This window comes from Muntiacus reevesi, chromosome 6, assembly GCF_963930625.1.
Source record: "Muntiacus reevesi chromosome 6, mMunRee1.1, whole genome shotgun sequence".
Lineage (NCBI taxonomy): Eukaryota > Metazoa > Chordata > Mammalia > Artiodactyla > Cervidae > Muntiacus > Muntiacus reevesi.
The window spans coordinates 29,752,990-29,766,831 of NC_089254.1; the positions used below are offsets into that span (position 1 = coordinate 29,752,990).

General features: G+C 42.8%; 2 protein-coding genes across 2 annotated transcripts in view; one reads left to right on the top strand and one right to left on the bottom strand.

Moving 5' to 3' along the window:
- TOMM7 (translocase of outer mitochondrial membrane 7) overlaps nt 1-13,842 on the bottom strand; it is a 240,656-nt gene that overhangs the window by 173,298 nt on the left and 53,516 nt on the right. The window lies entirely within an intron of this gene.
- IL6 (interleukin 6) lies at nt 1,113-5,580 on the top strand. The gene is made up of 5 exons (XM_065939776.1): nt 1,113-1,269; nt 1,439-1,629; nt 2,733-2,846; nt 3,573-3,719; nt 4,988-5,580. The coding sequence occupies exons 1-5, from the start codon at nt 1,164-1,166 to the stop codon at nt 5,141-5,143; spliced, it is 714 nt and encodes a 237-aa protein (XP_065795848.1). The 5' UTR covers nt 1,113-1,163; the 3' UTR covers nt 5,144-5,580.

A 13,842-nucleotide genomic window follows, 5' to 3' on the forward strand; every position in this document is an offset into this window, starting at 1 on the left:
CAAAAGATATTTTAAGAACCGAGGAAGCCTCTACAAGTTCAACCCAACATGGAAGCCTGAGGCATTGGAGGGGAAGTGTGATTCCGAACCCAGAGTCCTGTTCTATCAGTAGATTTCTTCTCAGTTGCTGGATTCAAAGCAAGTTATACAGCTATGAACACAAGCTCCAGAAAATGCCACAAGATCCTCCTCTGACATCATATCAAAGAGGTAAGTGGTATTCTCCCTACTTCTACCCTGAACCCAGTGGGTGTCAGCAAATTGAGGATACCAGCAGACTCGGCACCCACCCAGTGTCCTCCCAGTGGGAGCAGGATCACCCTATAGCCAGTGATAGGGATAGCACCAGCAGCACAAGACAACCTCCTCGGACAGAGATCAGGGTCTTCATGGGGAGCATCCCCAAAAGGCCACTAGGGAATGAGCAGAGCTGTGACTGATCTGGCCCAAGTGAGCAGGCGCAGCTGAGGAGGAAGCTGGCAGATGCCTCGCGGTGGCATTTATGTGTGAACCCAAACTGCACCTGGAGACTCCTAGAGAAAGTGCACAAGATTTGGGGGGAGTCAGGAGGTCCTGCAACAGCTAGCCACAGTGAGAGCCAGGAAAGAACAGTACTGCTGAGGGCTCATAGTATTCTTTTTGAGGGAGTGGGGGTGGAGAGGCTCATAGTATCTTATTTGTAATCCCAGGTCAGCGGACTGTGGAATGGTCTGAGGAAACTGAGGTCAGAACATCTTAGGTTTTTTACAAGTACAAATAAACTGGAATACTAAAGCCTAACCAGTGGTAATCAAAGTATTTTTTAAATCATAGTCAGCCTTAGCTTCTCCCTACTCCCTACCCCTCTAAAACTCTGTGCATGATTTCAGCTTTACTTTCTTTCTCAAGACATGGCAATGTGCTGAGTCACTAAAAAGAAAAAAGTAAAGGAAGAGTGATCCAGTTTCTGAGGACTAGCCTTGGTAATGATCTAAGCTTCTATGCGGCACTTTTTGCCCTGGTTTGATTCCTGTGATGCTAAAGGACGTCACATTGAGCAATCTTAATAAGGTTTCCAATCAGCCCCACCCGCTCTGGCCCCACCCCCACCCTCCAACAAAGATTTATCAAATGTGGGATTTTCCCAATGAGTCTCAATATTAGAGTCTCAACCCCCAATAAATATGAGACCGGGGATGTCTGAGACTCAGTCTGCCCTCGAGCCCACCAGGAACGAAAGAGAGCTCCATCTGCCCTCCAGGAACCCAGCTATGAACTCCCTCTTCACAAGTAAGTGAAGGAAATCCTTAGCCTAGGAACTGTGCCCGGCAGCCGTGCGGCGAGGGAGGGGGGTGTGTGTCTGCTGCTGTGAGGGCTGGCGGGCGGCCAACAGCCAGAAGCACAGCTCCCCCAGCGGCGCAGTCTGCTCACTGGCTGCTCTCCCTCTGCTCTGTCACAGGCGCCTTCAGTCCACTCGCTGTCTCCCTGGGGCTGCTCCTGGTGATGGCTTCTGCTTTTCCTACCCGGGGTCCCCTGGGAGAAGATTTCAAAAATGACACCACCCCAAGCAGACTACTTCTGACCACTCCAGACAAAACCGAAGCTCTCATTAAGCACATCGTCGACAAAATCTCTGCAATGAGAAAGGAGGTGGGTAGGCTCACCCCAGGGTGATGAGCACCCATGTGGGCATCTATTTCCTTGCTCTTGGATATGAACGGGGGCTTCTGCATTGGGAGGTCTTTGCTGGGTTTGGAGTCAGTTCAGACTTGAAGCCAAAGGGGCAGACTATGTCCTGTAATTTCTCCTCTGCTGCTGGTCTCAGATGGTTCCTTTTCATCCTGGAAAATTATATAGAGGTGCTGGGATCCCTGCCCCCTGGCCCATTCTCAGCTCCATTCTTGGCATGAGCTGTGGATCACACTGCCTCTCAGGATTTCCTTTTCCATAACCAAAAAATAAGGTCTGTTGATCTTTTTTGTGATTTGGATTTTGGGAGGATTAAAAAGCACCACCTGAAATGACTGTTCAGCTTCTCAGGACAGTCACAGTACTTTTAGGTTATGCCAGTCCAGTGGTTAAGGACTCCTCAAAGTCATTCTGGTATGTAAGACGGATACCTGATAGTCCACCAAAGTGGCAAAATCATACCTAGGCCACAGCAGCTCCCAAGCTTTAAATGTAAGGTAGTTTGGCTCTGCTTTGGTATAAAGAAAATAATACAGGAGAGACAACTGGGAGTCCCAAATCTAGCTCTGATTCTGCTGGACAAGCTTTGTGATCTTGGGCAAATTCTTCAGCACCTCTGGGCTCCATCTGTAAAATTATGGAATTGGACTAGATGATCTGAAAGATCCTTCCAGCTGGGACATAATATTCTGGCTCAAATCATATTCATCCAATTATTATCAAAATTCCTATCATTTATTATGTTACCTACCATGTCCTGGCACTTTATAAAATATTGTTTTGTCCTCACAATAAATTTAATGAGGAGGCTTTTCATTATCCCCAACTTGCAGATATAGGGACACTGCAACTGGGAATAGGTAATAACCATGAAGTCACAGGTGAGGCTAGAACTGAACCCAAGTGTGCCCATCTTCTGTAGAGCTCGTTTGCCTGGATGCTAATGGACTGTGACTTCACTTTTCTTAGAGAACTTCCTGGCCATGAGAGATCATGCATCAGCCCCCTAGTGGTGTGAGTTTTAGGGGCATTCATACGATAACGGTTCTGATATTCTTTCCCAGATATGTGAGAAGAATGACAAGTGTGAAAACAGCAAGGAGACACTGGCAGAAAATAACCTGAATCTTCCAAAAATGGAGGAAAAAGATGGATGCTTCCAATCTGGGTTCAATCAGGTACAAATGGATTATGTTCACTTTTCACTACCCCTAGTCAAAAGTTCTCCCTCTTGCATGAAGCATCTGTATACATAAAGACCAGGCAGGCAATGAAGAAGGGGATTAATATAAAGAACATAATGTAAATTTCATGAGGAGGCCAACTTAAATGATATTAAAAGCAACTTATTTTTTAACAACTTCGTCAAATAGAGCCCCTCTGGGCTGGGATTTTCACCACTGTCAAGTGTTAGGAAACCTCAGAGGTTTAGCTAGTTCATCATGGGTAAGGTGGTCCAGGAGCCTTTCTCCTCTTTGGCTGCCCTTAGCAGGATCTAGGCCTGCCCTCCCTGCCGAGATCATTCTCTATACCCTTCTCCTTCAGACAGTGCAAAAACCCCCACTGACTTCTGATTATTTCATAAAAGGAGGTTTCACCCTAACATTGACAAGGGCAGGAGTGCAGCCAGAGGGAAGAGCTTTATGGGGTGTAACAGGATGGCCCCTTGCCATAATCTAGCATCTACTGGGCTCTGAGAAACATTTAAGTGGTGCCTCTCGTTGTGCAGGTATTTTAAATGGGGCAGCTGATGCTGTCCAATGTCTCAAACATGATGCTTAAGAAGTACTTGAAGTTCCCTTGAGGGGAACAGGCAGAAATTGTTGAATTATAGCAATTTTAATTTCTAAAATCGATTATGCCTTGCTGGCAATAACCAATTTTCCCACTGTCTTTCCTCTTAGGAGACTTGCTTGACCAGAAGCACTGTTGGTCTTCTGGAGTATCAGACATACCTGGACTACCTCCAGAATGTGTATGAGGGAGATCAGGAAAATGTCAAGGATTTGCGGAGCAGCATCAGAACACTGCTCCAGATCATGAGGCAAAAGGTGAGTGTCCCCTCGCCTGACTCAAAGAAGGCAGCCTAGACAACTCGGCAGTGCAAAGCCAATTCAAGAGAGATGGCTGTGTGTAAAGGAAAAGATCTGACAAATATTTCCTGATAGTTAAAGCCTTTTCTTTTTCCTGTCTTCTGCAAATGACATCAATAACTATATTTAAAGCTCAGTCAAGGGGGAGGGTTTTAACATCAACTTCTAAAAGTTTAAGAAATAAGGGAAAAAAGTATCTGTAGAGGCAGAAGGAAGCATATCCAACCTCAAGTAACAATCCATAATAACAAAGAACAGAGAACACAAAAATTATTTAAGATTGCCAAATGACATTCTTGTTTTTATGGTAGTTTCAACTCCTTTCCCTTACTCTTTTGCCGAGGAGTTAATGCAGAGAAAAGGCTAAAGGCTGGAAGAGCAGGTACCAAGGGCTTTGGTCATTACCAGCTAGCCATTCAAATGCCACATGGTATAAGCTTGATGGCACAATTTGTAGATGAGCCAAAGCATAGAGAGAAGGAGAAGCAGGCACACGGGTGCTAATCCTCCCTCCCTTTTCTAGCTCTGTGCCTTATACCAGGGCTTCTCCCCCTCGAAGGTGCAGACAAATTTCCCAGAGGATCTTGTTACAGTGCGGAGTCTGACTCAACAGGTCTGGGGTGAGACCTGAGACTCACATTTCTAACAAGCGCCTGGCGATGCTGAGGTTGCAGTGCTCCAGGATCACAGGTGGAGGTGCGAGGCCTTCCACCATGACTTAGCTCCAAGTCAGTGGGTCTATGGAAAACTGTTTCCCAATCCTTTTTACGCCACCAGAGCAGCTGACTCTTAATAGATGTCAGATGGATGGGTGAGAGCAAAGCCAGAGAAAAGTATTAGAGTTAGAGGCCCCCGAAGAACCCATTAAAATGCCTTTAACAAAGTTCTTCATACATCTACTGAATTCTAACTTTGTGCCAGGCACTGTTTAGGATGACAGAAAACAAGTAAGATATGATGGCTACTCATGAGATGCTTATGGTCTAACAGAGACAGAGCAGCAAAAAGTATTAGAGCTCAGTTGCTGTGAGATGGTCTCATGCTGGGTGGGCTCAGAGCAGAGGGACCTCCCCCTATCTGGGTGAGTCAAGGCCAGTGGTCCCAATCTGCTCCTTCACCCCAAATTTGCTTGAACATCTTTCCACAGGCCACAGCGCCTCTATACTGCAAAAGACTTCTTCAATATTTAAACAATTCCTTTTGTTTTGTGTTCCCTTCATGTAAAGAGCACAGATCTAGTAACCACTCCAACCACAAACCCGGACCTGCTGGAGAAGATGCAGTCCTCAAACGAGTGGGTAAAGAACGCAAAGATTATCCTCATCCTGAGAAGCCTTGAGAATTTCCTGCAGTTCAGCCTGAGAGCTATTCGGATGAAGTAGCTGGGGCTCCCATGATCGTGGTAGTTCCTGGGCATTCCCTCCTTTGGTCAGAAACCTGTTCACTGGGCACATAACTTATGTTGTTCTCTATGAAGAACTAAAAGTATGAGCGTTAGGACACTATTTTATCTTTAATTTATTGATATTTAAATATGTGACATTGAGTTAATTTATATACATGATAGGTATTTATATTTTTATGAAGTGCCACTTGAAATATTTTATGTATTTGGTTTGAAAAAGTAACGTAAAAGTGGCTGTGCGGCTTGAATGTTTTTGAATGTTGTTTTGGAGCCAAATCATTTCTTGAAATGTGCAGGCTTACCTCAAAAAATTTGCTAACTTATGCATATTTTTAAAGGCATATTTATATTGTATTTATATAATGTTTAAACTGTTTTTATGCCAATAAACTTCTTTTTTAAAGAAAAAAAAAAGTAACTAAACCTCTGTATGTGTCCCATGAAGCTTAGTATAAACAAGTTTCTGTCACTACCACCACCACTAAAACAAAAAGCTACAGTCACCTGGAGGAAGGTATAATTGAGCACCTACTGCATGCCAGGCACCGAGCCAATGCATTGCATGCATCATATTTAATCCTTGCATTTGCACACTTTTCTCTGGAGGTGGGAGAGTAAGTGATTCCCTCAGTCACCCAGCTGAAAAGTAAATCACAGGCCCGGTCTTCCTGCCTCCAGGCTCCCTACTCTTTTTTTTTTTTTTCCAGGCTCCCTACTCTTAACCTTTAGGTCCTCTACCTCCCAGGGAACTGACAGATGATGTAGAAAATCCCAAGAAAATACAGGGAATACATTTTAAAGATGCAATCACACACCTTTAAGATCGTATAACCACTTACAAAAGACATAGCAATATGCAAGCTTCTGAATAATAACTAGAAGTTTTTATTCCTGGGTTCCTCAAACTGCACAGACCTGTCCATCACAGCAATGACCACACTGTATCACATCTTAAAATGGGTGGATTTTTCTTTCCAGTCAGCATATGGGGTCCACAAGAAGGCAGACTCTATTTATTCATCTTTGCATCCTGAGCCCACAGCCCAGAACATGAACATTCAGTTCAGTTCAGTCACTCAGTCGTTTCTGACTATTTGCGACCCCATGGACTGCAGCATGCCAGGCTTCCCTGTCCATCACCAACTCCAGGTGTTTACTCAAACTCATGTCCATTGAGTCAGCGATGCCATCCAACCATCTCATCCTATGTCATCCCCTTCTCCCACCTTCAATCTTTCCCAGCATCAGGGTCTTTTCCAATGAGTCAGCTTCTCGCATCAGGTGGCCAAAGTATTGGAGTTTCAGCTTCAACATCAGTCCTTCCAATGAACACCCAGGACTGATCTCCTTTAGGATGGACTGGTTGGATTTCCTTGCAGTCCAAGAGACTCTGAAGAGTCTTCTCCAACATCAAAGTTCAAAAGCAACAATTCTTCAACACTCAGCTTTCTTTATAGTCCAACTCTCACATCCATACATGACCACTGGAAAAACCATAGCTTTGACTAGATGGAACTTTGTTGGCAAAGCAATGTCTCTGTTTTTTAATATGCTGTCTAGGTTGGTCATAGCTTCTCTTCCAAGGAGCAAGCGTCTTAATTTCATGGCTGCAATCACCATCTACAGTGATTTTGGAGCCCCCAAAAAGTCTCTCACTGTTTCCACTGTTTCCCCATCTATTTGCCGTGAAGTGATGGGACCGGATGCCATGATCTTAGTTTTCTGAATGTTGAGTTTTAAGCCAACATTTTCACTCTCCTCTTTCACTTTCATCAAGAGGCTCTTTAGTTCTTCTTCGCTTTCTGCCATAAGGGTAGTGTCATCTGCCTATCTGAGGTTATTGATATTTCTTCCAGCAATCTTAATTCCAGCTTGTGCTTCATCAAGCCCAACATTTCACATGATGCACCCTGCATATAAGTTAAATAAACAGGGTGACAATATACAGTGTTGATGCACTCCTTTCCCGATGTGGAACCAGTCTGCTGTTCCATGTCCAGTTCTAACTGTTCCTTCTTGACCTGCATACAGATTTCTCAGGAGGCAGGTAAGGTGGTCTGGTATTTCCATCTCTTGAAGAATTTTCCACAGTTTGTTGTGATCCGCACAGTCAAAGCAGGCCCCAATTAACATTTACTGAATGAAGAAACTACATATAGATAATCAAACCTAAGATACTTCAATTCTTAGGGATATATGCTGTTGGTCAATGAGTGGGGAAGTTACTAGTACTGTGCACTTATGAATCTTTATCTTAAGGGAAAAAACAGTAAGACTTAGGAAGAAACATTCTAAGACCTTCTAGAGGAGACAGTGACTAGTCAGTGCATGTATATCTGCCTCCATTTTCTTTCCCACCAGTGATATTCTCCATCTGCCTTCTCTCACCCCAGCTAAGAGTGGTGGTAAGAGGGACAACCTGGGGAAGTGCACATGGTCCCTACATCTCATATCAACACTATGTTGGGAATTTGGCACAGATTTCCCCTCTTAAGTCCCAGCCATATAAAAGTTCTGTCTTCTTAGTAAAGCTTTTCCCACCCTAACCACCACAGATGTCTTCCTCTGGGGGAGGAGTTCTGCTCAGCAAGGGAAAGTCCACAGGAGTCAAGAACTGAGAGGAGTTAAGCAAGAGCAGAGCCACATACTCTGCTTTCTAGAAACCATGCATCACAAGCAGCTTTCTGAAAATCAGAGCTAAATTCAAAGAGCAAGAGAAAAAGCAGTTAGCAAACACCTCCACTCTTCAAAAGAGAATGTGTGAGCATCATATATGTTAGGTGATGCTGGGGATGCAAAGGTGAACAAGTAAACATGTTTGTTCATGTGGTTTACACTATGGCAGGAAGGCAGACATTGAACAAAGGATGTAAATGTGAGGAAGTTTACAAAAGAGAAATGTCAGGCATACCCAGAACCCTATTACAGGCCCCAGTAGTGGAGGCATCTATGTCTGGGGAGGGCAGTAATGGAGGCTTAATTGAAGAAGAGGGGTTCGGGCTGAGATGTGAAAGATAATGTAGGAGTTAGCCAGGCCAAGATGGTGGGAAGAGCATTCCAGCCTGAGGGAACAGCATGTACAGTGGTTTGAATCCACAAAGTGCACACTATGGTTGAGAACATGAAAAATACATGATGTCCAGGGCATAAAGAATGAGAGAAACGGTAGCTGAGAGTGGATGGAGAGGAAGGCTGAGACCAGACTGAGGGCATCAGAAGCCATATTAATATAAAAATAAAATTTACAAAAGCCATAAAAATTTGGAATTTATCCCATATGTGATGAGAAGGCATTGATGGTATTTCAGGAGTAGAATGACATCTGTGATTTACATTTTAATGTGCTCACTCAAGTTGCAGTGTGGGAAATGGATGGGAAAGAGGCAGGAAGAGATTGCTGGGGGAATATATCAGAGGCCTTCATTGTAGTCCAGGGAGGAAATGGATTAGGATGGTGAAAATGGCTTAGAGGAGAGAAGGCAACGGCAGTCATCAGCAAAAGACAGGTAGGGGCTGGTTCAGTAGGATGTGGTGATTGTTGACCAAGATTCAGGAATTCTAGAGGTCACAGGCTTTGGGAGAGGGAAGAAGAAGGAGTTGAGTGGAAAATCCAGAGAATTTTGAATTTGAGGGTTTTCATTTATTCAAATACTCTCTGAGCTTCTGCAATGGGTGAGATTCTCTGCTAGGCCCAGGGCATATAATGATAAATAAAACAGACTAGGTCTCCACTCTCTGGGAGCTTACAGTCTAGGGAAAACAATTTAAAGAAATAACTACTATGCTAAATATGTATGCTACTGTTACAAGCAGGTAGCCCACCCACGCCAAAAGAGGCATTGAAGTCCTAACCCTTGTACCTGTGAATGTGACCTTACTCAGAAATAAGATCTTTGCAGAGGTAATGAAGACAAGAGGAAGTCATGAGACACATAAAGACGCCCAGGGGAGACGTCCATGTGAAGAGAGAGGCAGACAGTGGAGAGATGCATCTACAAACCAGGCACTAAGGACTGCTGACAACCACCAGAAGAGGCAAGGAAGAAGGATCCTCCTCGAGCGCCTGTAGAGAGAGGACAGCCCTGCTCACACCTTGACAGCAGACATCTATCTTCCAAAACTGTGAGAGAATAAACTTGTGTTGTGTTAAGCCACAGTTTGTGGTAATTTGTTATAGAAGCTCTAGGAAACTAATACAGCTATTATGACAACACAAAGTAGGAGAATCTAATCTAAAGTAGAGTTCAGAAAAAACTCACCAGAATAAGTGACATTTAAACTTATACTAAAAGAATGTATGGAGATGGTGAGGGACAAGCTTACACCAAAAGAATGCATGACGGAGAGGGACGAGGGAGCCTGGCATGCTGTAGTCCATGGGGTTGCAGAGTCAGACATGACTAGGCACTGAACAACAACAGAAGAGTGTATAGGATTCAGCCAGCTGGAGAGGTGGGAAAGGTGTTTCAAGCAGTAAGCACAGCACGTGCAGAAGCTCAGAGGTTGGAGAGAACATGTCGGAGGAACTGAAGGAACCATAAATAACTGAAGCACAAAGAAAGCGGTACAAACAGAGCTGAAGCAATAGGTTCAAGTTATGAAAAATCCTGAAGGGTGGATTAAATAAAAATGTTGATATAACAGAAAGATAAAGAGCAATTTTCTTAGAAATTTTTCTTTTTTTGTTTGTTTGTTTGCTTTCTCGCTTTTTTTTAAATGTTGAGGGATTTTTCATCATCTGGTGGCATGGGTTAAGGAGATTTGGATCTAAACCTCTATACCAGGTAGTATAGAGAGCATCTACAAGAGATCTACTTTTCTGTAGTGGGTTCCAGCAACAGTGCAGACCATACTAGAGAGGTGAAGGGCAAGAACAAGAGAAGATGAGAAGGAGCATGTCAAGGTGTGTCTTAAAAAAAACTTCAGACATTGTGATGTCAGGTATCAAATTTTCATTTATCTTCTCCCTTACTTATACATCTTCCATGAGTTTTATTGACTGACATAAAGCAAATATATGGCAGCCTTGTGTAAGCCCGGCTCTAAAGAATAAAGGGAGGCTCCTGTGCACCTTTAAGGCTAAAATGGACAATGGAAGGTTGAAAACACAGGGAGATCAGGGAAGTGATCAAACAGAAACCAAAGATTTCAAAGCAAGAGTGACAGGCAGCAATCAGGACATGTAAGACCCCACCAAGAAAATCAAGAATAAAAAATAATAATTTTTTAAAAGATCAAAAAGACTCAAGAAAATCTGGGAGAAGTTTGAATTCCCCGTAGTTGGCTTGGGATGGAGATACTGACTATAATATTTGTATGCTAAAGGAAAGAATGATCTCCAAAGGCTAGGGACTTGAGGACATGTAGCTATTCTATGAAAATGACCCCAAAATCTGCAAGATAGAAAGCTGGTAGGAAAGTAACAGTCCAGAATCCACTTCTGGTAAAATTCTGAGTTTCTGGTGGCTTAAGAATAGAAAGGAAAAGATAAATGAACCCATATAAATAGACTAATAATAAGACTGAGAATAGACTGGGGATTCCCTGGTGGTCCAGTGGTTAGGACTTGGCACTTTCACTGTGGGGGCCTGTGTTCAATCCCTGGGTGGGTAACTAGGATCCCACAGGCTGAACAGCATGGCCAAAAAAACAGACAAACAAAAAAGGCTAAGAATAGACTAATAACAATGATGATAATAATCTGTTATTGAGCACTTACTGTGCACCAAGTACAGTTCAGTGTATGTGTTATTTCAGAGGCACATGTATTAACCAAAGGAGCAGAGAGTCTAAGCAATACATGCAAAGTCACAAAGTGTACTTAATTCCACAAGACACGGCTAGCTGTCCTTTCAAATCCACTCTTGCGTTTGATTAGCCATGTGGCTACCTATCTAGAGGCTACATTTCCCATTCTCCTTTGCAAGTAGCTGTGGCTGTGCTGAAAAAAAAACACGGCAGGCTCAAGAAAAGGCTTTAGAAAAGCCTGCTTACAAGTATGACCCTTGGCTGGCATCTGAGACCTTAACTGGTAAACAGTTCCTCACGGTGATACAAAACTTTCCCTAAAGGATTAGAGTGCTAACCTGTACAATCTATACAGTTTATACAAACCACCTGCTTTCCTTTTAAGAACGTAAAATCTCAATATGTGCTAAGCAGAACGGACCCCACTAAAAACTTGGGGAGCTGAGCTGCTAAAGAATTTCCCTGGTAGACACATACTGTCACAACTCACTGTGGGAAGAATTAAGCACATTCCATGTGGCTCCCCTGGGACAGGACTATTGGAAGCTCGTGTTTAATTTCTCTAAAGTCCTGCCCTTTGCTGAGTTTGCTTTGTATCCTTTGGCTATGAAAATCATAGCCATGAGTCCTATGACTCATGTACTCTAAGTCCTGGGAGCCCACCTAGTAAATCACCAAACCTCAGGGTAATGTTGGGAACCCTCGACACAGTGGCTGAGTTCTCACCAATGAAACGTGAGTAAATTGATGTTGTAATTTTACCTTCACTTGCCTAAAAAGATATTACTTGCCTTCTATTGTCTTTCACTTTTTTGTGGATTAGGAAAAAAAATGCTATGATGAATCAGCTTTAATCACACAGAACAAAGCAATATCCACAGCTGCAATGTCCAATAGGGTACACAGTAGTCATTTGCATGCATTTAATTTTAAACCTAAATTCTTTAGGATTAAAAAAATTAAAACGTTAAGGCCCCCAATTTCATTCATGCTAGTGGCCATCATACTGGGGGCAGTGCAAATACAATATATTTCCATCACTGAAGAAATTTCTACTAGACAGTCTGGCCCTAGAAGTTAGTGGAACAGAGATGAATGGAACTTTGCTAAATGACCTCATTGAGATGAACAGACTCACTACACTGGAACATCAACAGAGTCAATGGATCATTACATGATAAATCTACTTCTATCTTATTCAACTATATTTGGGGATATGTTCATTACAGAAGTTTGCCCTATATTCTAACTAACACAACTCCGAATTTATTCTTAAGCAAGGATTTTTTTTAAATGCAGAAATCAAGCAATCATGTAGAACAGGAGCAAAGTCAGAATATCTAACAAGCACAGCTACTCTTGATGCCCACGTCTTTAATCAGAGAACATGTGAGTTGGTGACTTTGTCCATATGGTGTAGGGTCTCTCAGGATCACAAAAGCTCAATCCTCATTCTACCATTGCTCTTTTGTATCACCATTCAGGAAGAACTTCCACAAATAATCTATGTACTTCTTTTTAGTGTAAGCATTACTATAAATTTCCCTCTCTGTACTGATTTACCTTGTCCCACAAAGTTTCGTATGCTTCATTTTCATTTTCATTCAGTTCAATGTATTTGTTAACTTCTCTTGAGGCTTCTTTGACCCATGGATTATTTAGAAGTACACTGTTTAGTTTCCCAGAGTTGGAGATGTATCCGTTATCTTTCTGATATCTATTTCTAGTATGATACTATTGCGGTCAAAGAACATATGATTTCAGTTCTTTAAAATTTGTTGAGATTTGTTTTATGACCAAGAAATGGTCTGTTCTGGTATATGTTCCATGAGTTCTTAGAAAGAATATGTTTTCTGTTGTTGTCAGGTAAAGTATTTTATACGTCAATTAGATCCTTTTGGTACCAATCAACAGGTGTGACTGGGTTTTTCTATATCCTTGATGATTTTTCTCTCTAGTTGCTCTGTTGGTTATTGAGAGAGGGGTGTTTAAGTTGCTAACTTTAATCATAATTTTTTTTTCTTTTCAGTTCCACTAGTTTTTGCTTCTTATACTTTGCAATTCTGTAACATGGTTAACACACACTTGGGATTACATGCTTACTTGGAGGCTTGGCCCTTTTATATATTTTTGTCCCTTTTATTTATGTCCCTGTCTGTCCATGGTGATTTTCTTTGCTCTAAGTCTACTTTGCACATGTGCATGCATGCTAAGTCGCTTCAGTTGTGTCCAAATCTTTGCGACCTTATGGACTATATAGCCCACCAGGCTCCTATGTCTATGGGATTCTCCAGGCAAGAATACTAGAATGGGTTGCCACATCCTCCTCCAGGGGATCCTTCCAACCCAGGAACCAAAGCCATGTCTCCGGCATCTTCTGCACTGCAAGTGGATTCTTTACCCACTGAGCCACCTGGGAAGCCACCTTCCCAGGGAGAACAAGAGCCACTTTCTTTTATTAGGTGAGAGTGGAAGTCCAGGTTCCCCATGTTGTCCACTGACACCACAAGGGCTGGGGTGATGGGAGTTGGGAAGGCAACTCATTACTGCCTAGCAGAGATGGAAGTCCCAGATCCCCACTTAGTGCTTTCTGACCCCACTCCACTAGGGGTATGGGGGTGCTTCATTATGGCCTCATGAGGGTGGAAGTCTAGCTTCCTTACTTGGTCTTAGCTGGAGAAGGAGGAGTAGGATGTTATTTTTCTCTGTGACATTTGATTGGCATCTAGTGTTTATTATCTACAAGTTTTCTGCCTTACAAGACAGTCCCTTCCCTAGTCCTTTGTCTAGAAAGACCAAGTTTTTCTTGGGACCTTTTTTTTTAATCTGCACTCATTGGCATTTTCTGAGTTGCTGTCTTCTCCAGTATTGAGTATGACACATAGAAGGCAAAAAGAAAACCCAGGGAACTCACCACTATGTCATCCC